The sequence below is a fragment of the Doryrhamphus excisus genome, chromosome 8 (genome assembly GCF_030265055.1).
Source record: "Doryrhamphus excisus isolate RoL2022-K1 chromosome 8, RoL_Dexc_1.0, whole genome shotgun sequence".
Classification (NCBI taxonomy): domain Eukaryota; kingdom Metazoa; phylum Chordata; class Actinopteri; order Syngnathiformes; family Syngnathidae; genus Doryrhamphus; species Doryrhamphus excisus.
Window position 1 is genome coordinate 7,648,711 of NC_080473.1, and position 25,440 is coordinate 7,674,150.

The 25,440-nt window shown below is 41.1% G+C and overlaps 1 protein-coding gene across 3 annotated transcripts in view; it reads left to right on the forward strand.

The window, feature by feature from the left end:
- Positions 1-25,440, forward strand: part of sorl1 (sortilin-related receptor, L(DLR class) A repeats containing) — a 46,614-nt gene that overhangs the window by 618 nt on the left and 20,556 nt on the right. For all 3 annotated transcript variants that reach the window (XM_058079918.1, XM_058079919.1, XM_058079920.1), the window contains exons 2-12: positions 6,243-6,359; positions 8,662-8,796; positions 9,114-9,275; positions 12,720-12,787; positions 16,802-16,982; positions 19,578-19,679; positions 20,644-20,813; positions 20,894-21,086; positions 21,684-21,801; positions 24,970-25,043; positions 25,148-25,236. In XM_058079918.1, coding sequence (XP_057935901.1) covers positions 6,243-6,359; positions 8,662-8,796; positions 9,114-9,275; positions 12,720-12,787; positions 16,802-16,982; positions 19,578-19,679; positions 20,644-20,813; positions 20,894-21,086; positions 21,684-21,801; positions 24,970-25,043; positions 25,148-25,236 — 1,409 coding nt within the window. The remainder of the gene's footprint in view (positions 1-6,242; positions 6,360-8,661; positions 8,797-9,113; positions 9,276-12,719; positions 12,788-16,801; positions 16,983-19,577; positions 19,680-20,643; positions 20,814-20,893; positions 21,087-21,683; positions 21,802-24,969; positions 25,044-25,147; positions 25,237-25,440) is intronic.

The following is a 25,440-nucleotide window of genomic DNA, read 5'->3' on the forward strand; positions in this document are numbered from 1 at the left end:
TCACCATGCCCAATGCATGTCAAGTCCCTGGTAAACAAGTAGATCATTTAGTGCTGTTTTGTATGACATTGCTGCAATGACAAGAGTCACCTGGAGATGCTGAGATCATGTCTTAGAATGAAGATGATCCAATGACATTAAGGTGCAAAATTAATTATATTTAACCACTGGCTCTAAAATGTGGGTACTTGAAGGCACTCCAGGGGGTACTTGAAATGTAAAACGATATGCATATATGGTTTTCTTTGTTTGGGCACTCAATTCTGTGGACTCCGAACAAGTTTGTGTAACATTCTCATATGACTTTGCCAAATGAATGTGCCTTACAGTATGCTGTAGTATTGTGTATACTAACTGTTGCAATATTTGGTGTTGGGTGTCGGTTCCAAGATGGCTGAACAAACAAGCAACTTACCAAGAGATCACATTTAACAGTTTATCACACTCACTATTGTATGAGAACTGAAGTAAAACTTCTACCCCTGACAAGGATTTTTAAACAGTACATGTAACATGTATTTGTATATAAGAGCATATCTTTATTGTAATCCTAAAATTTACTGTTTTGGACTGTAAAAAATCAGCAGCGCTTTGTTACAAAAGGGAAAAATTTTTATAAAAAATGGGTCAATTTTTATCAAAGGGTTGTACTTTTGCCAACTTCCTTATTATCAGCAACAGAAACTAATTTGCGGTTTGTTTCCCAGCATTAAAACGGTCACACGGTGACTTCCTGTAGCTACGCAATGCCTATTTATTCTTTTGGTCATGTCGACAACCGCTTATGTTGATGCGAGCCAGCTCAACGGAGGGGCATGGACTTAAACGGGTTCCATTGTACTCTCATGGCGAGTACTTAGGCTATGAAGGTTAAGGTGTGCATTAGTGTCTAAAATTAAACTGAACTTGGACCAGTTCCGCATGATTTTAAGTTCAGGAAGACGAACTGTGACAGAACAGGTCTTGCAACCTGTCTACCGTGGATCACGTTGAAAGTATGCGGTGCACTGTAAAATGGGTAGAGACTTAAGATTTTTGTTATATTTTATATTTGTGGATAAAAACTTGGAGTTGAATTGCTTTTCTTGCTACGGAACCTTTGGTTTAGTACCTGTTTCCCACACAGCGCACATTAAAAGTGATTGACAGGAAGAACAGTATATGTCTCCCATCAAGTGAGACTAAAGGTACAGTTTATGTAATACAGTAAACCTCGGATATATCGGACTCGGATATATCGGAAATTCGCTCACAACGGACAGATAAAAAAGAACCAATTTTTCTGTAATGCATTTCCAATAAAAATTCATTGCATATATCGGATTTTTTATAACGGATTTCGCCTATTTCGGACAAAATCTCCAGTCCCGCTCCAATGCATTTCCATTAAATTTCCCTCGCATATATTGGATGGCCACATCGTTATGCTAATCTTGTTGATGTCACTGGCTATTGTCTTTCTCCTGGCTCCAGATTTAGGACAAATATAAAAGTGAGTGACGTCAATAATACTAGCACAGCAGTGAATGAGATCTTAACCTCACTATTGGAAATAACGTAGGCCTGACGGGCGTAACAGGGCCTAGCTTAATTAACAATTTGTTATGCTCAGAGTCCAATAAAGTTACATTCTCATTACCTTACGTCTCTTTTCATTGCCCAGTCCAGGTACATTGGAAACATAGTCAAGGAAGTGCCTTTTTATAACGGATAAAGTCCGGTTTACGCATATACCGGATATGAATCCGATATATGCGTAAAACGGACATTTTCCGGTATACGCATATAACGGATTTCGCTTATATCGGACAAAACCAGTGGGAACAATTGAATCCGATATATCCGAGGTTTACTGTAAGAATATATGAAACATGTCCTTTAGTATGTGTATTTTATTACAAGGGATGTACTGATCTGTTTATACTGATACTACCGAGCTAAATTTAATATGCAACCATACTACGAAAATGCACATGCAGCACCGTAAAGAGACAAACGTTCAGCCTGACACACTTACGACTTGACAGATAATAGGACAACACAGAACTCTTAGCATCCGGGTCGCTATGTTATCATGATTGTCAAGGCTGTAATGAACTCCTCCTTGCAGGAAAGAATTATATTGTAGAGACCTGGAAGATTTGTGTTTTGGTAAGAGTTTGTGATTTCTGACTGTTTTGTGTGGCCGTGAACGCATCAGGCGTTTGTGCGCTTGTTTGCATGGACGGCTGCAGTGCATGTGTTGCCACAGCTGTGTTTGCTGATATTCTTCTAGCTACGCTTGCTGACAGCATTAAAGCACAGATGCGGCTCATCGATCGTAAATGTCCAGAAGCGATATCGTAAATTTCAGTGAATTACGCCGGTGTCGGAACCCGATACCGATTTATATATGTCCTTCATGGGTTCTGTGTACAGTGTGAGTGACTTAGGTGTTAATGTAGGTGTAACAGTACTTTTTGCTTTACCTTTCTTTGACTTCTTTACGTCTGCTCTGAATGTCTTAATACAGGTCATGACTTAATAATTTCGGTGACGTCAGTCAGCCAATCCGGGGAGCGTTACATTAGCAAAAACACCATCCAGCACGTGTTGCTTGCCAGTCCTTCAGAGCTGATGTCATTGCTTCAGGCTCCCCCGTGCTGCCACTGGGCCCACTGGCATGTTGCCACCCTTCCTTTTGCTCTCGTTAAATAATGAAGAGCTTTGAGCTGAAGGGAAGGGAGGGTTGGAGGGGACTGCAGGCTAGAATACCCAAGTGAATTGTTCCTCTCCTTGGTAGTACCAGACTCGGAGCCCTCCTCCGAGCCACTGCTGCGATGCTGATGTGCCAAAAGGCTGTGAAATATACCAAATGGAATGCATAAAGAGATTGCTTTTAAATAAAAACGAGAAAACATTTGGGGTTTTAATGTGATTTGATGATCCTGCTGTTATCTCATGCTGTGTTCCAACAAGCTTTATGTTTGCACGGGGAGGGAATTCATCCGCTTGTGGTGATAAGCTACTGATTTCACTGGGAGAGATTGTGTTAACAGGATTGTCTACACTGTATTTAACTGTACTGGTCCGTGTTCATTCTTAATCCTCTGTAAATACACATAGTATTTCTTATAGTATGACTATTTTTTATATATATATATATATATATATATATAATTCGAGTTTCTAACAAGCACCACTTGCATGTATTCAGGCTCAGGGACACTAAATGCTGGAAAATGTAAAAAAAAAAATAGTTAAAAGTTTCAGTCACAGCCATGACAGTGTTTCCCAGAGGGTTAGGAGAAGCATATGGCAACACAGACATAAACGTGTAATGTTCCTAGCCTGTTAGCGTCATTGCGGTTCATTTGTTCCAGAGCCCAACATCATAAGGGAATTTTTCGTATTCCTTATTTATAAATGGAATATGTTCGGAGTTACAGCATATAAAACCTGTTTACAAACTTATAAATACAGGTTTTAACACTATTAGAGCCCTCTAGACATAAAGTAACACCCCTATAGTCACCTTTACACTCGTATTACCCAATATAGAATTAGTATTAGTTCCTTGTTGTGTTTTTACTACCTGTACTTCCTGCAGTGGCTATTGTCGTCTCATTAACGTAACATTGATTGCTGACACCTAGTGACAAGTGTACAATACTACATACCACAACTGTGAATGCTTAATTTAGGCCATAAATACATTTTGGCTAAACATACATATATATATTTTTTTACTGAGAATTGGTCATAGTCAACTATGAAACAACAACATTTAAAGTAAACTGTGTTGGAATGAAGCCATGAAACTTGAACCACGCTGCGGCGAGGGGCAACTGTATATGCCAAGAATGCCAACGTTATGCTGCCATCTACTGTTCGAATCTGTCCCATTAGAATGTGTTTGTGAGTGATATCATTGGAATGATTTGACTCCAAATTTGAAGGAATATTGCCTTAGGTGCTTTAGTTTGCAATAAGGGAAAGATAGAGTATACTGATCCAACTTTTTCACTTCCGATATACGATACTAATATTGCAGCCTCAAGTATTGTCTGATTTTAATGTGAAATCGGTACGAATAGTGCTGGTTTATGACTTATTTTGAGTGCCATCATTACAGATTTTAAATGCAGGCCAATATAATCCAATATCAATATATGCTGGTATCGGACCGATTTCAGATATCAATATTAGAAGTAGGTGGCACGGCGGTCGAGTGGTTAGACCTCACAGCTAGGAGACCAGGGTTCGATTCCACCCTCAGCCATCTCTGTGTGGAGTTTGCATGTTTCTCCGGGTACTCCGGTTTCCTCCCACATTGCAAAAACATGCTAGGTTAATTGGCCACTCCAAATTGTCCATAGGTGTGAATGTGAGTGTGAATGGTTGTTTGTCTATATGTGCCCTGTGATTGGCTGGCGACCAGTCCAGAGTGTACCAGGGTGTAATGATTGAATATTAGAAGTAGAAAAATAGAAAAACAGCCCTCAACATGTTGGTATTTGGTGTTAAATTTGCCCGGTATCAGGGTCAAAGTTCAATTCTCAACAGTTACACCTCAAGTAAAAGCTGGAGATCAGTGGTTCTCCAACTCTTCACAGGCGCAGAACTGCATAGCAACACAGAGCCAGCATTGTTAAAACTCACCTCTGTGCATTTACATACAGTGTTAACGTTTGTTAGCAAGGACCAGGTGAAAGGAAGTATAGAAAACACACGTCACGTCTGTGCAGCGTTGGACAAAGTCATACATATAACTCTCAATCTGCATCACCCATGCCGTATTCAAGGACCCCCGGAGAAGACACGTTATTTGTGAAATCATAAATTTACTTCCACGTGCCAGGTTCTGCCAGGTTCGTGCCGCTCAGAAAACGCAGGAGTTAGTCACCACTTAAAAGACCAGCTCTCATACCACATGAGGTGTTCGAGCACATGACTTAAATCTAAATGTTTGGTGAGATCCTGCCTAAAAGAGAAACATATAAGTTTGGGATCACTTGGAAATTTTTTTTGGCCAGTCTGAGATATGGCACACTTGCATTCATACCTATGGACAATTTGGAGTCGCCAATTAACCGAGCATGTTTTTGGAATGTGGGAGGAAACCGGAGTACCGGGAGAAAAGCCACGCATGCACGGGGAGAACATGCAAACTCCACACAGAGATGGCCGAGGGTGGTATTGAACTTGGGTCTCCTAGCTGTGAGGGGTGCGCGCCAACCACTCGACCGCCATGCAGCCCACCATTCATTATTGTTATTTTTATTTTATACTGTAAATGTGCTTAATAAATGCGTGATTCATATTTAGGGCTTTTTTTTTTTTTTAGAGAAGGTCAAATTAATGTCACCTGTAAAAAGTTATACTGCATTTATCATAATGGAGAATTCATTTTGTGCAAGTCTGGGAATATCATTTCAAATAGAGTAGCAAGAACCTGTTTGTGTGCCTTGTCTCGTCCTACTCTTGTCTCTTTGAACGCCTACTGGAAAGTGGGTCATGTCTGGTTGTCTTGTGTTACAAAACACATGAATAATGTTTTGTAAAGGCACATGATTGCAGGATTTGGCCATGATTCACTATGGTCATACCTTTTTGTGTGTGTGTTTTTTGTCATTTTTCCATACATTTTACTCTTTAAATAGAAACAGAATTTACCAAAAAGGGACTGTGCCATTCTTGGTTATCACCTCAAAAAATAGTTTAGCCATGCTTGATGCCTGTGTTCCCGGGAGGTGAGTGGGAATGGTGCTCCGGGTTTCCTCACAGGGCGCATCCACTGTTTGGAACTGATGTCCATTTTTGTAAGCTTCTTTCGCAAATTGCAAATTATTCTTCTGGAAAAAGTCATTTGTCAGGACGGCTTTGTGAACTGCAGCATTGTCATGTTGAAAAAGCCAGTCGGTACCCCACAGACGAGAAATGCCCCCTGAAATACCTCCCTGTAGATGATGCTGTTTGACGCCCCTGCACAACCTGCAGCTTCATTCAGTGGGTCAAATCAGGGCAGTGAAGCCAACACATGATTCCTCCATATTTGTGTATTTGGTTGTTATGCCAATGACATTGACAGCGTGAATCTTTGAATACAATGGAAGTGTTTGTTTTTGATGCATGTGTGTGTGGCTTTTTTTTTCCTCAAATGCTTTTGTGCAGCCCTTCATGGAATTCTATTCATTTGTGTATTTATTAAGACAGATTCAAGTCACTGATGCTCATTCTGATTTCACCATTTGCTTTGACAGGTCAGCCTGAATGATTCCCATAACCAGATGGTCGTCCACTGGGCTGGAGAAAAGAGCAATGTGATTGTGGCATTGGCCCGAGACAGCGCTGGAGCTCCCGGACCCATAACCAGTTCGGTAAGACATAAGCATTCATGGGAATCAAACACCATCAACGTGCTTTTGTTGTCTGGCAGAACTAGATAAAACATCTCTGCTGTGAGTCATGGACTGTCATTCCTCTCCCTCGTTTGTCAGTTGATCATTCGTGCAAAATATGCGTTCAAGCTTGTATACCAGCTTTCCTCCCCCGATATTGTCATGACTGCGCTACACTTTAACCCTTTCATCTGCAGCACTAACCAGTTCACGCACAAAAGATGACGCGTTCAAGCGGAGATTGAAGAACACTTGGCTTTCTTTGTGTTCTGCCTTCTCCACTTGTTGCTGTTTGGTTAACCAGCTTTGAAGAATTGGTTGAAACCTTGGAAGTTGAAGGGTTTATTCGGGAAATGCTTTATGCTTTCAATAACCACTTTCCCATAAATATCAAAATCATAACTCTCTGAAATCAAATGTACAAGCCAAAGTGTAAATCAGGGAGGTGCTTGATATTTTACAGTGCAGTAATTTCTTATTTATCCTGGTTAATTGGTTCCAGACCCAACCCTGACAAGTGCGAATTAAGTTGTTTACAAATAGAATATTTTCTTACATGGAGCTTATAAAATGTTAACGGCCTTTCAAATTCTACTTTTAACATTATTAGAGCCCTCCATGAAATAACACCCCTACAATTAACTTTACACTTGTAGGGGTTTCTAGGGGTGTCCCGGTACAACCTTTTCACTTTACTGATATTGCAGCCTTGAATATCGGCCAATTTCTAAAAGGTGAGCTTGCCGCCTTCCTGTTTTTTTTTTCATTTTTGTCAGACTTGTATCAGATCATTAAACAAATTTAAACCTTTGGGAAAATACTAACGAGACGAGGTCTAACGAGACGACAGTTGAACATTTTTGGAAGGTGTGTGCCCCATTACATCAGGTAAAAGTCACGCCACATTTCAGAAAAAGAACATCATACCAACAGTAAAATGCGGTGGTGGTAGTGTGACGGTCTGCGGCTGCTGCTTCACGACATGGATAAATGGAACCATGGATTCTACTGTCTATCAAGTAATCCCAAAGATCAAATTCTGGCCATCGAACCTCAAGCTGAAACTCGGGTTCTATAGCAGGACAATGATCCAAAACACACCAGCAAGTCCACCTCTGAATGGCTGAAGAAAAACAAAATGAAGGTTTCGGAGTAGCATAGTCAAAGTCCTGTCCTGAATCCTATTGAGATGCTGTAGCATGACCTTTAAAAAGGCTCATCATGCTGGAAAACAGATGACAATTCACTCACAATAGCCACATATACATGGACCCAAATATTCCAATTGCATTTGGTTTATTTGCTGAAACAGAAATAATTGAACGTTTGTATACACCCCATTCCAATCCGAATGAATATATAATCGGATTCACAGGGGTGGAATATTCCTTTCCCCAATCCGATTGAGGTATCTTGTACCCGCTCAATCGGAAAGTTGTCAGAGTGTGTTCTTCTTTGTGGTGTTTTTCTTCTTCTGTTGTTTATTGGCGGTTGGCAAGCAGCTTTTGTGTGCATTACCGCCATCTGTGGAACAGAATCTAAACACTTCTATACTTTATTCACAAGTCCAGTTTTTTATATATATCTATATAAAACATGTCCCGAGTTGAATTATAAAATATTAGTAGGATTGAATTTGATCTTTTCCTGTTTAAGTTCTTTCAGCACATGCTCAGATATGACGTTACATGCAGCTCCAGACGCTCTTCAGTTTTAAAAATGGAGGCAAGCAATCGGCACTGGACTGCTGCGGAAAGTTGTTTTTTGATCCAAACTAATTTCAAGACTGGACGAAGGGAAAAACTGGCAATACGGAGTTATTCTAACAAGTGGAAGAAAAACTCGGGGAAGCTGGTATCACATGATGTTGATGTTTACGTTTTACGTCATTGACTATTCTGTTTGATTATAGCGGCGCATGTAGACAAGAGATTGGAATATTCCTTTCTATGTATACCATTGTTTTCGGAAATGGCATTCGGAAAGATTCGAAATTCCGGAAAGAGAAAATGTATGTCGTCATGTAAACGTGGCTATTGTCTCATATTTTAGTTGCAAATGCGACCATTTAGTCGCTGTCTGGAACCCTGATAATTTTAGAAGCTGTACTACTCATAAAATATCTTCAAGGATGACAGGTCTGCTGCGTCGACATAAGCAGGTTCCACTTTTATAAAGCCCACTTAATCATGGGTCTTGAGAAACATCACTTTCCCACCCCTGTAGTGTCCCCCTGTAGTTAATACAACTAATAAGATGCTTTTGTCCACCTTCCATCCAGGTTTATGTGTCTTATGACTATGGCTCCACCTTCACGCTTGTCTCAGGGAAATTCCAGCTGTCTGAGGCCAAGGCAAAGGATGGCAGCGCTCAGAGCATCTCTCAGTTTTACCACAGTCCTGCAGACAACAAGAGGGTAAGTACAACCTCGTTGGCGGAATGCTAACAAGCCTAGTCTGCAGAACGGGTCAATTCGTCATTGACACAGCTACCCACGTACACGCACCGCAGTTAAAACTTAAGCTACTTCAGGCTTTGTCGCTCTTAACTCAACAAGCAGTGAAACAATACCTTTGGTAAATAACTACATGGAAATGCATATCCATCCACGCTGCTGCATAGAAGTGTCGGAATGCTCTGAGTCTGGAATGGACTGACTGACCACCAGGCTATGCTATTTTGACATTGCATCCTTTTTTTTTTGCTAAACTGTCTGTTTTCATTCTTTTGCAGTACATCTTTACAGACTCCATCAACAATTACCTGTGGAACACCCTCGACTTCTGCAAAAGCGTACAAGGTTTCTCCCTCCCATTCAAACCGACAGACTTATTGCTTCACAGCACATCACCCAACCTGGTCCTCGGCTACGACAGCTCTCACCCAAACAAACAGGTAAAAGCTGTGAGAACGGCGCAGTCAGCTTTAAGCACCTTCTGTGGTGTATTGATTACTTCAACATGTGATTTCTTACAGTAAATTACATCCTGTTTCCCTTAGATTTACGACGACTCAGCTACACAAACATGAGTAGCTGAGCGATAGCTGATACAGAGCTCAGTTGAATAGTAAACAAGTGAACATCTACAGACAGAAATGGCACACCACTTAGAAAACATGATTAATAACATTAAAGTAAGACATGGTATGGATGGGTTCTATACGCTATCATGAATGATTTGTAGTGTGGCTGTGTAAGAGAAACTGTCCGTGGTCTCTTGCAACATAAGTGAAAATGCAGCAAAGCTGGCTAAGCGTTCAAGCACTGTGCTGTGATTGTTTTTTTGTTTTTTTGAAGAAGTCTTTGGATTTGGTGAGGTTTGTTTTCCTTGTGCGTGGACACTGCTGGGCAACGGTGACGGCTGTCTGCGGTGTTAAAGGGACACTAAAACAACGGACAAAACCGGAGCAGAATATTCCCAGAGGAAAGCAGAGTGAAGTAGGCAGTAAAGAAAAGATAAAAGAATGAACGACAAGGAAAACAGGTCTCATGATTTTTTTAATAAATAAGCATAAAGACCTGACTAATTGCTGCTGGTGTCAAACAATGGCACCACTGGTGGGAAATGTTGCTGCCTTTGAGGAAAACACAGCCTGATGGAGTTCATACATGGAATACTTTGTTCATTCTAAGAACATCAAAGCAGATGCCTTAGTGCCAACTCATTGGAGTGTAATGGAAGTCAAACCATTCAACCTGCTTCTCAGTTTACTGCCAGCCATAAATTGTCCCTTGAGCCAAAGACCAAGCTGAAACCTGGTAAAAGCCTGTCAAGAAAGGTCTTCTTGAACTTGTCTGTGAAAACAAAAGTGCTAAGTCATGCACTGTGACACAGAAGTGTTTTTCACTTCACTATATGAAATGAAACCGAACATTCCTGTAGATAGTGTGACTCTGAAGGAGATACAGTACATGTTTTGTTTGTGACGAGAGATGACTCTACTGGAGAATCAAGTAGTCGAATGGACACAGTTGGTTCCCTCCAACATGTCCTGTTCCGAACCCAACATTTCCCAACCCAACGTTTCTCAACCCAACTCTCCAAAAGACAAAGTTGAAATTGGATCCTACACCGGTGAGCTGGCCCACGCATGAGGAGCTGTTAAAGTAGTAGCGGAGCACAACAACCATACAGAGACTCTACCATTGAAGATCTACAGCTCTGCTAGGCTGCAACTGGCTCAAAAGGCTGAAATTGAACTGCCAGGAAGCGTTGATGGTGAAGTGAAGAATGGAATATTGCCAACTCATGAGAACAGGTTAGTGGGCAACACCAGTTGTTCCAGGATGGGTCATCAAGGATCGATTTTGGATTTACGGATTTTAAGGTGACTGGGAACCCTTCTTTGACTGGAGAACATTTTTCATTAGCCCTCATTGATGGCCTCCAGATACAAGTTTTTCCAGAGTCCCAAGAACTGCATCGTGATACAATAAGGTAAAGAAGACTCCCTTTCGGGATGACCCCAGAGAGCAATGAACCCATGGAATTCCAAGGGTCCAGTATGACTTGGATGGCCTGCTCATGGCCGGACCAGATAAGGAGCCATATTTTAGGATTTTCCGTTTTATACTGAAATGGGTGCAGGAACATGCTTTCAAAGTCAGGAAAGACAACTGAGTTTTTCCAGCCATCATTAATATTTAATATGAATATATCAATATTTAAGCCATGTAATTGACAGCTATAGACTCCAAAAGCAGCATCAAACTTCGGGGGGTCCCTTGCCATCACTCCCCATCTTTCCTGGATTTAGTGAATTTTTTTTGCCATGTTCACAGCTTAACAAAATGAAGCTATGGAAGAATGTGAGACAGCATTCAAGGAAGTAAAGACCAAAATTATCATTGCAATGTATGCTCACACATCATGTCTTCCGGAGTATAAAGATGAAAGTGGTTACACAGAGATTATGCATGAGGCTTATCTTTATTGTTTGCTAGGAAGCAATTCCACCAATATCTTTTTGGCACAAATAATTCACCTTTTACCACTATCTTTGGCCCACATAGTGGTATTCCGTAACTGGCAGTCCGCCGAATGCAGCGCTGGGTTTTTGTTGTAAGCTCACCCGAGTGACATCAGTACACAAAGTTAGAACAACACAAAAATACGGATGGTTTCTCAAGGCTTCAATTTTCCAACACACACACCCAGTAAATGCCGACTTCAACTTCATGGAAGTGATTACTGCTCTGGTAACTTCAATTGATGTCACGGCACTGGACAAGGACACGGTGGATGTTGGGCTGTTTTGTATTTTGGCGGCGCTCCACCATTGTACCACCGGCACCTTCAATTGTTCAGCGAGTGTGTGACTCTCGGATGGATAAGCGGCAAGAACAGTCCATGTATCATGCACTGTAGAAACCGGCGATCATCTTGTCTGGAGATGACATGGTGATAAAATACTTTTCACTGCTGATTCTTGGGATGACCTACTAAAGCCACAGCAGGATATCAGTCAAGAAAATGATCCATCACCTGGATCACCTCAACCACAACCGAACCAGACAACATAACCTATAAAACACCCAGGCCAGCACAGGCCCCTACAACTAATGTACCCAAAAGATGTGACCCAAGCTCTGTTATGTCACCGTATCTACAGATTATATCTTTTCCAGAAAACATATATAAAGGAACATATATCGTATACACTTCACTAAGGAGCACCGATAAGTATGAAACCCTGAACTAATACATTCAGGGAAATGACTGTGTCATTTTGGCTCATTCCACATGTCATGCATGAATGCAGCATGACAAACGAAACATATCAGATTAGAAGTACGGTGGAATATCAGTTAGTGTCATTCATCTGTTTCAGAAGATCAAACTTAAACTGAAACATACTCAAACCAAATACATTTTTCACACAAGAAAAAAACACAAACACCTTTCTAATTTTCCAATTATAGTTTTATATGCAGAAAACAATTGGAAATGCATATAAATACATATAAATGATGAGTACAACGGATAAATAATAATAATAAAAAATAAATATTTACCAATGACATTTTTGTATTTTACTGCAATTTATTTCTTGAATTCAATTGTGTTTCTCTTTCCTTTTGATATTACTGCTTTCATTGCTTGCTTTTTAATTAGGTGAACATGAATGTCAATGCTACTATGTACGCTCGTATGGAAAATACCTTTTCTGTTGAATTTATGCAGAGTATCGACTAAACAGTTTGCAGCGTGCAAAAGACAAAATGAAGCAATGAGCATGACCTACATTTTTAAGTGCACCATCCCCCACCTTCTTCTTCTTCTACTTCTTCTCCTCCACCCTTCCCCCTCCCACTTCTTTACACCCTTGTATCTGTAGCTATGGAAGTCGGACGACTTTGGTGAGACTTGGTTGTTGATCCAGGAGCATGTGAAGACCTACTTTTGGTAAGATAACGTCTGAACTCGTGACCAGTACACAATGCACTGAGTAGAGTCAAAACAGTGAATTAGAGCGAAATAAATTTGATTTACCCTCGGTCATCTCTGTGTGGAGTTTGCATGTTCTCCCCGTGCATGCGTGGGTTTTCTCCGGGTACTCCGGTTTCCTCCCACATTCCAAAAACATGCTAGGTTAATTGGCGACTCCAAATTGTCCATAGGTATGAATGTGAGTGTGAATGGTTGTTTGTCTATATGTGCCCTGTGATTGGCTGTACCCCGCCTCTCGCCCGAAGAGGGCGTAGGCTCCAGCACCCCTTGTGAGGAAAAGCGGTAGAAAATGAATGAATGAATGAATGAATGGTTAACGTTATTAATCCGTTCCAGAAAGTCAGAATTGAATTGAAACATACTTAAAAATATAATTTTCCCATAAGAAATTATTGCATGCAGGACTGAAAGGGATAAATGAACATTCACGTTCCTTTTAAATGTGCTGAAAATAATTGTTAGTGGTTTCATCTCTACAGTTTTGCTGTGGTGCTGCAGTCGAACCTAGTACCGGTGGTAGTAAGCTCATTGTATCCCACCTTTAGAAACCCCGTAGTAGGGCTAGGGATTCTAATTGGTTGTTTCTAAGCGTTATCATCTGTTAATGTTACACCACCACAGTGAGACACATTTTCAGTAGACAAACACCACACACACAAGGATTGATCTAACATCCATCTCAGCACCCCCGGCCCCCACACGGGCTCCATCCAATTGAATTTAATCCTGTTTGTTCAGGCTTTCGCAAAGGAGTGCCACTTTATCTATCTTAAGGCACCAACATCCGGAGCCTCTGTTGGATAGTGTTTAAACCAACCAAACCAATGTTGGCGCGTGTTCAAATCCTAATCTTTTACAAAATCCCCCGAGTGTACAAGAAAGGTGTACAAAATCCTTCACCAGTCAAGTTAAGACAATGACACAAATGCTGCAGTTGGAGTCATTGCCAAGGCGGACGCAATGCTGGGATGTTAAATGTGTATCACTACTTGAAAAAAAACAGTAAACCTTCTATTATTCCCCATTCTGCTTATGTCTCTAGCCAAATTGCAAGTAAACAGGCTTGCACTGGCTATTTTCATTTCTGCCGACAACCGCTTATGGTGATGTGAGTCAGCCAATTGTAGCCTTGTTGACCTAAATGGGTTCTGCTGTTGGAAGAGTCTGAGAGTAGTAAGTATTGGTCTGTAAAGAAATGTCATATTTCTAGGTTCCTCTGAGAAGGACATGAGGAAATAAGAGTATTTATCACATACTACAGTATTAATTGACCCTGTACCCTAGAAACCACCCATGAATGATGCGGGAAAAGGCCGAAATGATACTGTGTCAAAGCCCAGGGCAGTGATACTGATAAAATATAGAGTTTAACCATGTCCAGTATCAGCCCCCGTAGCTGTCCACTCAGAGCGCGCTGCTCTGGTATCGTGCCCGTGAAACAGCCAATCAGAGAACAGCGCACGAGCCCAGGTCATGAAGTGGGCTCCTGGGCTTAACTTTCTAAACTCCGCGCATGTGACAAATGACACTGTAACTATAAATATTCCTAGTGCTTCTCCAGTCACCAAAAAAACCCCAAATTGATTAATGGAACTTTAATTGTCAGACATTGATAAGATAAGACTGTTGATAAAATATTATTGTTGAAATATTTGTGCAATTATTGTGTTTACACTGTTTAGATATAATACATGTAATAAACTGAAAATTTTCTGGAAACAAAATGGTCTTTTGATTAAATAGTACGTGATAATAAGCTCATGATTAAATAGTATGTGATAATAAGATTTCGTGCCAGTATCAGCCCGAGACCGAGACACTTGGGGGCATGATACCTGGCCTGATACCAGACAAACCATGTGATAACCTATAATAAGTGTTGAGTTGAATCATTTCAAAGGAAGACATGTCGTACAAATGTGGTGTCCATAAGCTGAACGAGGACCCTTGATGAAAGGCCACAGTGGCACAGCCTTGCAGAGACACTGCACTCTCTGTTAAAGCTGTCAAGCCTCAGAGGAAAAAAACACACTGATTTGGAAGGCTGACGATAACCCACAGTCGGCCCCTTCATTCCTCGGAACAGCCTTACTTTATACAAATTCTGTAGTTTCACTGCATTGTTTTCCAAAATGTACAATACATTCAGATAGTGACATACATTCACCAAATGACCGTGATCAGGTTAGCATTTCCATAATGCTGGATTGTGTTTGATTGGATCTAACATTAACCCTAACAAATTGGTTAGAAAGTAGGGCCTTAATGATGGTTCAATGATGCAACAGTTCACTGACAGTAGTAGTATTTCTTGGGTGATCATCACCGTACCTTCAAACTGGACACCTTGTAAAATCTTCAGGTTTTGCCTTTGTAGACTGCATTTAGAGGTGAAAACATGATGAAAACCAGCAATTGTGGAAATGGAAACTGAATTAGAACCATTGCACCAGTTTTCAGTAGTCAGTAGAACCATTTAGAATGTCCTGAAAGGGAAGTAAGAAACCACTGGTGTACTCGGTAACACATTTCAAAGAGGTAGACCAAGAAAAACATCAGCAGTTGATGACACAAACATTATGACAACTGTAAAGAAAGACCGTAAAACAATGGTTATGGACATCATTGACATTCATTCATTTTCTACCGCTATCCTCACGAGGGTCACATGGGTGCTGGAGCCTATCCCAGTTGTCTTCGGGCCAGAGGCGGGATACACCCTGGACTGGTGGCCAGCCAATCACAGGGCACATATAGACAAACAACCATTCACACTCACATTCATACCTATGGACAATTTGGAGTCGCCAATTAACCTAGCATGTTTTTGGAATGTGGGAGGAAACTGGAGTACCTGGAGAAAACCCATGCATGCATGGGGAGAACATGCAAACTCCACACAGAGATGGCCGAGGGTGGAATTGAACCCTGGTCTCCTAGCTGTGAGGTCTGCGTGCTAACCACTCGCCCACCGTGCAGCCAATCATTGACATAACCTGTAGAATGTAGGAGTGAAGGTCGCACTATTTACTGTTCATAGAAGATTTCCTGAAAATAAAATAGTTATATAGATATATATACACAATATATACACAATAGTTATACCACAAGATTCTAACCTGATTCACAAGAAGAATAGGAAGGCCAAGCTGGAATATACTAATAGAGGCTCATGTTTTGCATTGAGCTATTTCTTGCTCAGTGGACAATAGTATCTTCATGAAAATTAATATAATTTATTGCCATTTTTGAAAGTTTAATTTATTTAATTTAGCTTTTAACTCTTGCTCCTAGTATACTCTTTTTTTAACTTTTGAACTTGACTTTTATCTAATGATTATTTTATACCCTATACCTTTTATTTTGGATCTTAACCAAATGTTTTTTATAGTTTTACACATGCTTATTTTAGTTTTTATTAATGTTCTTACATATTTCATTTTTATATTTTTATGTTTATTTCGATATATACTTTCTATATTCTTATTATTATCCCATATATCCAGTGTTTCCTCAGTGAGGGCTCTCTGCGCTGAGGGCTGTCCTCAGTTGGGGGCTAGGGTGTCTCCTCTCGTGGGGCTTACCGACTGGGGTGGCTGGGAGCTCTGTGGCGGTGCCCCACTGCAGCGCTGCAGGTCCCCTGCCTACCTGTTGTGTGGTGGCCCCCTGAGTTGCAGCATCATGGCCTGGGCCGTGGGCAACCCCCAGCACAGATGGCAGCGCTTCCTGAACTGGTTCCTCTGTACTCAGGCAAACAAACTTCTTGTGTGTGTGTGTGTGTGTGTATATGTGTGTCTGTGCGAGTGTGTGTGTATATGTGTCTTGTTGTTGTCTTTCTCTTTTTAAACATGTAAAGCACTTTGTGCTACATTCGATGTATGAAAAGTACTCTACAAATAAAGTTTGATTGATTGATTGATTGATTGAAAGTTTATTATACTAAGTTTTACCTTTTACAATTTTTTCTAGGGGTGTGGAGCCTTACGACTCCCCCGTGACCGTACTGGTCCAGAGGCATGAGCCCCAGGGTGTCTTCACCGTACTCAGCAGTACTGACTTCTTCCAGAGTGAACAAAATCGCAAAGTGATTATGGAGCAGGCTGACAGCTTCCAGCTCAGGGACAAGTACATGTTTGCCACCACCACAAAGGTAAGAGAGATGAAAAAGGTTGGAACTTCAATGCTTAACGCTGAAGGGGACGCTTGAATTTGTAATGAGACATGAATCATTGAATGTATTGGATTGGAAAATCTTTTCTTGCGTGTTTCTCACAAGCCAGCAACGACAATGATTTACTTGTAGTGAACCGTGGTTGTTCATTGACATTCTGTGTGCAGAAGACTCTTACTTACAGATTTGTATTAACCATTAGTTAAGACTCCATAAATCAGAAACTGCCATAGGGTTTATAACGGTATTGGTATCGGCCAATTTCACTCAGGATCATTATCGGGATCGGTATTGGCAGCATAAAATCCTGATCGGAACATCCCTATTGAATTGAACCCCCAATTCCAACGCTAAATCAGTTAGATCTGAAGAGCAACAGCGACAGCACAAGTGCATTGTCGGTCTTGTTGTCGGTGTTTCTGTTTTAGAAGGCAGAGTGAGGCGGCAAACGGACAGATCGTGGAACAGATGGTGAATATAATTTGGCTCGCTTCTCCTCTCTTTGTTTTTCATGGACAGATTTACTGTCAGTCGAGTGTGGGCTCACAGCATGCTGTTGATGTAGCATTTTAACAGTTGAGTGGAAAGAGAGGGCTACTGTGAATGATTTGTCCGGTGTGATAGTAAATATTAGATGGTGAATCATACTAGGATATTGTGTGCATTATTATTATAAGGTGTTATGTTGTGGATTTTTTTCTATAATATTTACATGCGTGGACACCCGGGTTTGGGTTATGTAAGAGCCAATGGGAACCACTCCCCCTTGATGACCGCTGTATACATATTCAATATGTTCATATCAACTACAGTAATCCCTTGTTTATCATGATGAATTGGTTCCAGACCCGACTGTGATAAGTACATTTCCTGATTTATAGATATAGAAAACGACCCTCTTTATACAGCTTTTAACAAGCAGCATAAGATCGACTGACCTGATTTGCTTGGTTTTTCCCCAGTGTCCGTCAAGGAACCAGACGGGGAGGCGGCGGTAGATTGTCCGTGTTGTGGTGTCCCCTTTTTAAGGAGGGGTCTGCATGTTTGTAGTGCTGCCGTTGTTCGGCTTCTTAACGCGGCATTCTTGACAAATGACAGACATTTTGTCGAGCTTTCTGTCATTCTTTGAGAATCCGTAGTGTTTCCGAACATACCATTTAAACATTGCGGGGGGGTTAAATATAGAAAGTTCCTCGCTGCTGCTTGCATGCGAACGTCCATGCTGTTTTACTAGTAGTTGTATGTGCTTCACGGCTTCCGTCCGTATTGAATACAAAACTTGAAATAATGATGGTGCAAGACCAGGGTTCAATTCCACCCTCAGCCATCTCTGTGTGGAGTTTGCATGTTCTCCCCGTGCATGCATGGGTTTTCTCCGGGTACTCCGGTTTCCTCCCACATTCCAAAAACATGCTAGGTTAGTTGGCGACTCCAAATTGTCCATAGTTATGAATGTGAGTGTGAATGGTTGTTTGTCTATATGTGCCCTGTGATTGGCTGGCCACCAGTCCAGGGTGTACCCCGCCTCTCACCCGAAGACAGCTGGGATAGGCTCCAGCACCCCTCGCGACCTCCGTGAGGATAAGCGGTAGAAAATGAATGAATGAATGAATGATGGTGCATTCATGGCACCTGGGGAACAGCATATGGGGCGATCAATGAAACAGCGCTTGCATCGAATTTTACCGATACCCACAAACGCTTCGCGATGAATCTCGATTTCACCTGTCAATTGCATCCATACCCAGTGAATGAGCTGATGCACTAGCATCGCACGCATGTGCATCAATGTATCGATTAATATCGATTATTTTCCACACCCTTACATAATACCCAATATAGTAGACACAATAAGAGTAAATAAAACATGTAAGATGGAAATGGGATTAGAAATGCCTTCCATTGATTTATTGTATTTATTTTATTGATTTATTAATGAATAGATTTTCGTAAAAATAGAAAAACTATACAATATACAATGTACAGTATACAATGTACGACAGTGGAGCTTGTTTATGTTGACGCTCCTCAGAGTGATGTTGACCTAAGCGGTTTTTGGCACAACCAAAATTGAAATTAGCCATTGCGTGCACCTGAACTTGTGGCCTCGGAAAGAGATGAAAGGATTTTGAACCTGTTTGTATTTTCATAGGCTATTTTATAGACTTTTAATGTCTTGACTACAATGACAATAAAGCTTTGCTACAAATGTGCAAATCTTTTTTTTAGTAGTTCCACCATGGAAGTTTAGTGAACATCCCAATGTTGTTGTTTTTTTAAGGTGATGGTCTTATTCATGTGCCCCTGAAACTGCGGAGACTCCTGTAAAGTTGTTGACGACAAGCTGACAGCTTGGGTGTTTAGCGTTTGTGGACCGTGGTTTGATCCCCGGGCCGATTGGGTTACACTCTTACATTCTGAAGATAAATGTAATACCAAAAGGAATAGGCTTTCAAGGTTAAGTCTCCTTTAGTACACACAGGCAAGATAGCTGGCTTAGCAGACGTAATTAGGCTCCTGATAAGAACCATCCCTTCTCTTATAGTTACAGCTCCACTCTTTTTTTTTTTTCAGAAACTGCTTGGCAGCCACGAACCTTCGTCTGTTCAGCTCTGGGTTTCTTACAACCGCCAACCCATGAAAGCTGCCCAATTTAGGACCCGCCATCCAATCACAGTGAGTCGTTTCCTATAAATGAGAGTAACTGCTGCTTCAATCCAGTTCTAATAATACAGGTGGTCCTCATGTTGCCAACAAGTTCCATTCCAAGACTGCGGTGTACCTTGAGTTTTGGCATAAATCGGACCTAAATAATACCTAAGTCACTCACACCTACACACAGAATTAATGGTAATGGTTTTATTTCATTTGAACATGCATCAGATTACAATTGAATGCATCACATAATCAGTTCACAGTTCCACATGTCCAAAAGGAGTAGGAAGAAGCAAAGCTTCCATCTGGAACTTTTACAATCAGTAACTGTTACATTTGTTCACTTCCTGCTTTCCTAATATAGTTTTTATTTTTTTTTATTTTTATTTTGTCACGTACCAAAGTACGAGGTGATATGACCATCCAATGACATAATGGGTACCATAGTAAGTGTCAATATAGTGATATATATAGCACATCGTGACTGGTTCAAGACTCTTCATCCTTGTATTAAATAAAACTAATAAAACAATAACAGTTCCTTACTTTTATACCCCCGTGGCTGTGGAGACAACTACGCTGCTTAGTTATCACTGTCGCTGTCATAGGAGCAGATGCTTTCACTTGCTCAAGGATACAGTCTTTATCCTTCATGATGGTCCAGACAGTTGAGTTGAATATATCTCTTCTATGATGTTCATTTTCACTTCCACGGTTACAAATGTAATCAATAAGCAATGTCATGCACTGTGTGTAGCTGCGAGGCATATACTGCATCCTTGCAGCGAGCAGCACGTATTAATTTGCTGCTCCTACTATAACTGCTTCTCGAGCGAGTCAAGTGTTTACAGACTAAACTTGCATTTTAAATTTGCAACCACAAAACCCAAGGACCACTTGTATTTAAAACAGCGTTCTCACTTCCCCCTTTTGTGACATAAGTGTCATTTGGATAATTTTTTTTTTGTCTTCCTTCTGCAAACAGGAGTACTACATCGCTGATGCCTCTGAGGACCAAGTGTTTGTGTGTGTGAACCATGTAAACAATGTCACACACCTGTACATCTCAGACACACAAGGTCTCTCCTTTTCACTGTCATTGGAGAATGTTCTATATTACAGTCCGGAAGGCTCTGGAAGTAACACACTCATCAGGTATGTACACACTACACACACTAACACAACCTGCTAAGTTTTGTTGATTCCACTGTACTGCATCAATGGATTTGTTTCAGATACTTTGCTAATGAGCCATTTGCTGACCTGCACCGTGTGGAGGGACTCAGAGGAGTCTTCATCGCCACGCTTATCAACGGGTCCTTCACTGAGGACAACATGCGGTCGGTCATCACTTTCGACAAGGGAGGGACGTGGGAGTTGCTTCAGCCACCCACGGCCGACAGCCTGGGAGGAACTGTGGACTGCCAGGTACAAACCTTTTCCTGGCCACATTATTGTTTGGATTGCACTGCATCATGCATTGCTACTCGTGTCAAAAGTCTTGGGACACACCAGGTAAATGAACCACTCAATCGGGAATTTTTGTTCAATTATATATGGCCTATTTTGGAAGATAAACAGTTGGTGCACATAAACCTGATTTTTTATTCATTCATTCATTCATTTTCTACCGCTTATCCTCACAAGGGTCACGGGGGTGCTGGAGCCTATCCCAGCTGTCTTCGGGCAGGACCCTTGACTGGTCACTAGCCAATCACAGGGCACATATAGACAAACAACCATTCACACTCACATTCATACCTATGGACAATTTGGAGTCGCCAATTAACCTAGCATGTTTTTGGAATGTGGGAGGAAACCGGAGTACCTGGAGAAAATCCACGCATGCACGGAGAGAACATGCAAACTCCACACAGAGATGGCCGAGGGTGGAATTATTACGATACATATCTACAATATTTCAATAACAAACTTTAGCATTATTGACCTGGTCAGCAAAATAGCGATGTTGAATGGGGTCTGTTGAACTGTCATCTCATTCTCCGATCTTGCTTTCCTATTCAGCTCAGCAAAGGTTGCTCTCTCCATCTGGCCCAGCGCTGGAGCCAACTGTTAAACATCCAGCTGAGGAGGACACCCATTTTGTCCAAAGAGTCTGCACCGGGACTCATCATGGCCACAGGTACATTGCTTTTTATTGCATAAATCAGTGATTCCCAACCACTTTCTTCCCAACTTGTGAACTTGTTTTTCTTGTTGATGCAGTTTCTTAAAGTTGCCGTTATCCTACTAGAATATTCGTAGAGCAGTAGCTTTGGCCACATCCTCTTTGTAGAGGTGGGCGATACTGTACATTCTGGTATCGATTCGATACCAAGTACCTACATGGCCAGTATTGCTGATATTGATACCGGTATTTTTCACTTTAATTTTTTTCAAGATCCTTGAATCATTTTGTGAGTTTTCTTTTAATTTGTCGATAATAATAATAGCTATAGCGAATTTAGGCACACATGTATATCGCAAACTGTGTGAGCAATTTAACAACTACATCAATGTAATGCAATTTTTCTTTTTTTATTACATACAATAAAATAAATAAACCAAAATAAATAGTGCAAAATAACTAAACACAAGCCAAAAAGACAATTTTTAATAAACCTCTCAGTCAAAGAAAGGAAAAGAAAAGTTGACTTCCGTTCCATTTTTTTTTTACTCTTCAACGACTTCCCCCTTCTGTGATATCAAACATAACATGCAGGAAACCTACAACGCAACCCAGCAAGTCAAGCGGCCTCTCATAGTAAATATTCACTTCCTGTATTAGCAGAAACAGGAAATGGGGCTGTACACTTCAAGGTGTTCGGAACTCTTTTCTCTTTTTATGACATCAGCGAGGGCCCGCACGGTGGTGCCAGGTGGTTAGCATGTTGGCCACACAGTAAGGAGATCGGGGTGCGTGGCTGGATTTTCTCCAGGTACCCCGATTTCGTCCCACATAGGTTAATTGGACACTCTAATGAGGACAAGCCGCATAGAATCATTCAATATTTTGTCAGACCGTCTGTCCATCAGAGTGAAGTAGAATTTAACTGCAGTCTCCAATGAATGCTCTCCGGTGTCCCCTTCATCCAGACCTTCCCTCTAATTAAATTCCTTCTAGATAATGCTGATGATGGGGGGAAAAGAGAGGGAGTGCAGGAGAGAGAGTGGCAGTTGCCGGCACCATTCGCTTCGTTATCGCTCTCAAACAGATGGGCTAATTACTGCTTCATCGCCCAGCAGGCACTCCAGAGGTCAAACACATAAATGGTTCCAGGCCGTCTGTGCAAACACTCTCTGCAATGGCATGTTTACATACAAAACATCCCAAATAAACATACACAGAACCACCTTCTTGCGCGCTATCACAACCGCCATCATTATATTGGCGTCGGAGGATAAAATAATGGAGGTCCTCAGATTATGTAAGAGTTCCGTTCCTATGACGATCGAATACGGTAATAAATGGACAATACAATACAAAATATGGTTGTCTTGCACACAGAAAGGGGCGTTGCAAACGAAGGAGAGACAGGCTGTCCATTTCATAGGACGTCACACTTTCACATGATGATGATGTATTTTTACAACTCTGTATTCTTTTGTCACGCACACATAAGTCTTCCTCTAGTTTCCTTTTCACAGTATGAATAATTTATGGGAGCCTGTCGTGACTGCAAAAAAGATGCCAGGATCGAATAATGAACTGTTTAACTTTATTTCACCACCCCAGTATGTCCTTGTAAATATCCCGGTAAATACAACAATAGTACTTTGGTGACGATACAGTGTGGTGTGTATTGTTATGTGAACATTCATCCGAATTAAACATGATCAGACTTGATTGGTGATGATGTTACATTTTTTTAAATAGCGATTATACGTTGAGCCCTTTATCAGTGTTTGCCGACAGTGTGCTCTAAGAAGGCCTCCAGGGTTAGTTAGATTAAAAAAAATATCCAAATAAATAAAACTTGTAATACAACACCGTGTCCCTGGATGGGAGGGTGTGTCACCTTGGCGACCTCACACTGCACAACCGTGTAAAGTGACACAGGCGGACTAGTTAAACCGCTTCTGCTTGGGTTGTTTGTGTTTGTCAAAGAATCATTCTTAACGGCCCCAACAGACATCATTTTTTTGGCATTACATTCTTAATTTCATATTTCTGCATCTTTTATTATTCTATCTGGACCCAGTGATGGCCCTTACTGGACCTGTGAATTGGAAATATAATATATTGTCACAGCGGTAGTTTACAGGTGTCATTACTTCAGGTATTACGGATAATGTGACGGCAAACGTAGTAGTGACGTCACTCAAAATGAGCCAATGAAATTGTTTGTTTACTTCGCCATGTCCTGATCCAGAAAACCGAACATTTAAAAGTGAAAGGGCTGTCTAGTATGTGACCTGGGGAGACAGAGCCTTCTCCATCGCTTCCCGTACCCCCCAGAACTCTTTGCCTCATTCACTCTGTGCTTGTCCTGACCTTCCCACCTTCAAAAAAAAAACTCAAAACCCACCTGTTTAAATACATTTTTAATGTCTAACTTTTTATACCTGACTGCTGCACCCCGCCCCGCTTGGGGCCATGTTTTAGCTCTGAATGAATGTTTGGATATTGTATTTTAATGCATCTTTTAGTCTGTTTTACTCAACTCTATTTTTATTTCTTGTTCTCTGCTGTAAAGCGGCTTTGAGTACTCTGAAAAGCGCTATACAAATAAAATGTGTTATTATTATTTATTATTATTATTATTATTACTAATATGTGTTCGTTCTTACACAAACCAGTGCCAAAGCACTGCTCTGAAACTGAGTAAGTGTCTCTGTTAAAGAGACAATTATTACATTGCAAATAATGCAATTTTGGTGCCAAAATAAGTGTGTTGTAGGGCAGTGCTTCACAATAATACCCCCACTTGGGGACAGAAATATACCCCCCCCCCATACTGAAGCACCATTGAGAAAGCGATTTATTTATCTTTACTGTACAGACTGAACTTAAAACATCAAAATGCAAGAAAATAGACAGCAGTGAAGCATACAAGATTATTAAAATTGCATGCTGAGTCCGACAAATTCAGACACGTCTGCACTAATATTGAAAGTCCTCCCTGCTTCACGCCTCCGAGATAGTTCATCGCTTCCCCCGAGGGGGGCCCGCCCCAGTATTTGAGAAGCACTGCTTTTCTCATGTGCAGGATTTTATTCCATTTGATATTCATGTTAGCTCATCTGTTTGATGCAATTTTAAGGATAGGCGTGTTGTGGGTTGCTGATGTTTGTTCTCTTCTTGTTGTAGGTTCTGTTGGCAGGAACTTGGCCAAGAAAGCCAATGTATACGTGTCGAGTAGCGCTGGAGCCCGATGGAGGGAGGTGAGTCAAATCTGACACGGATGAAAAATACACACACACACACACAGAGACAACTACTCCCACAGAATCTGAATGTTTTTATTGAGGTGTTCTTGTTATTTTAGGCTCTTGCAGGCCCTCATTTCTACACATGGGGAGACCACGGTGGTATCCTCGTGGCTATCGCTCAAGGTGGAGTCACCACACACCTCAAGTAAGTCCAATTTAAGCGAACCTTTGATAGGCTGACTTGTAGTACATTATTTTCTTTCGCCGCCTTCTCTGATTTTCGGATCAACATTGGCAATAAAAATGACAGTTGTAAGTTACCGAACTGAATAGTCGATGATGCTATGTTCGCGCTTTGAATCGGCGACGAATTCGGCGTCATTTTTCAAAAAATCTCACGATCTCCTAA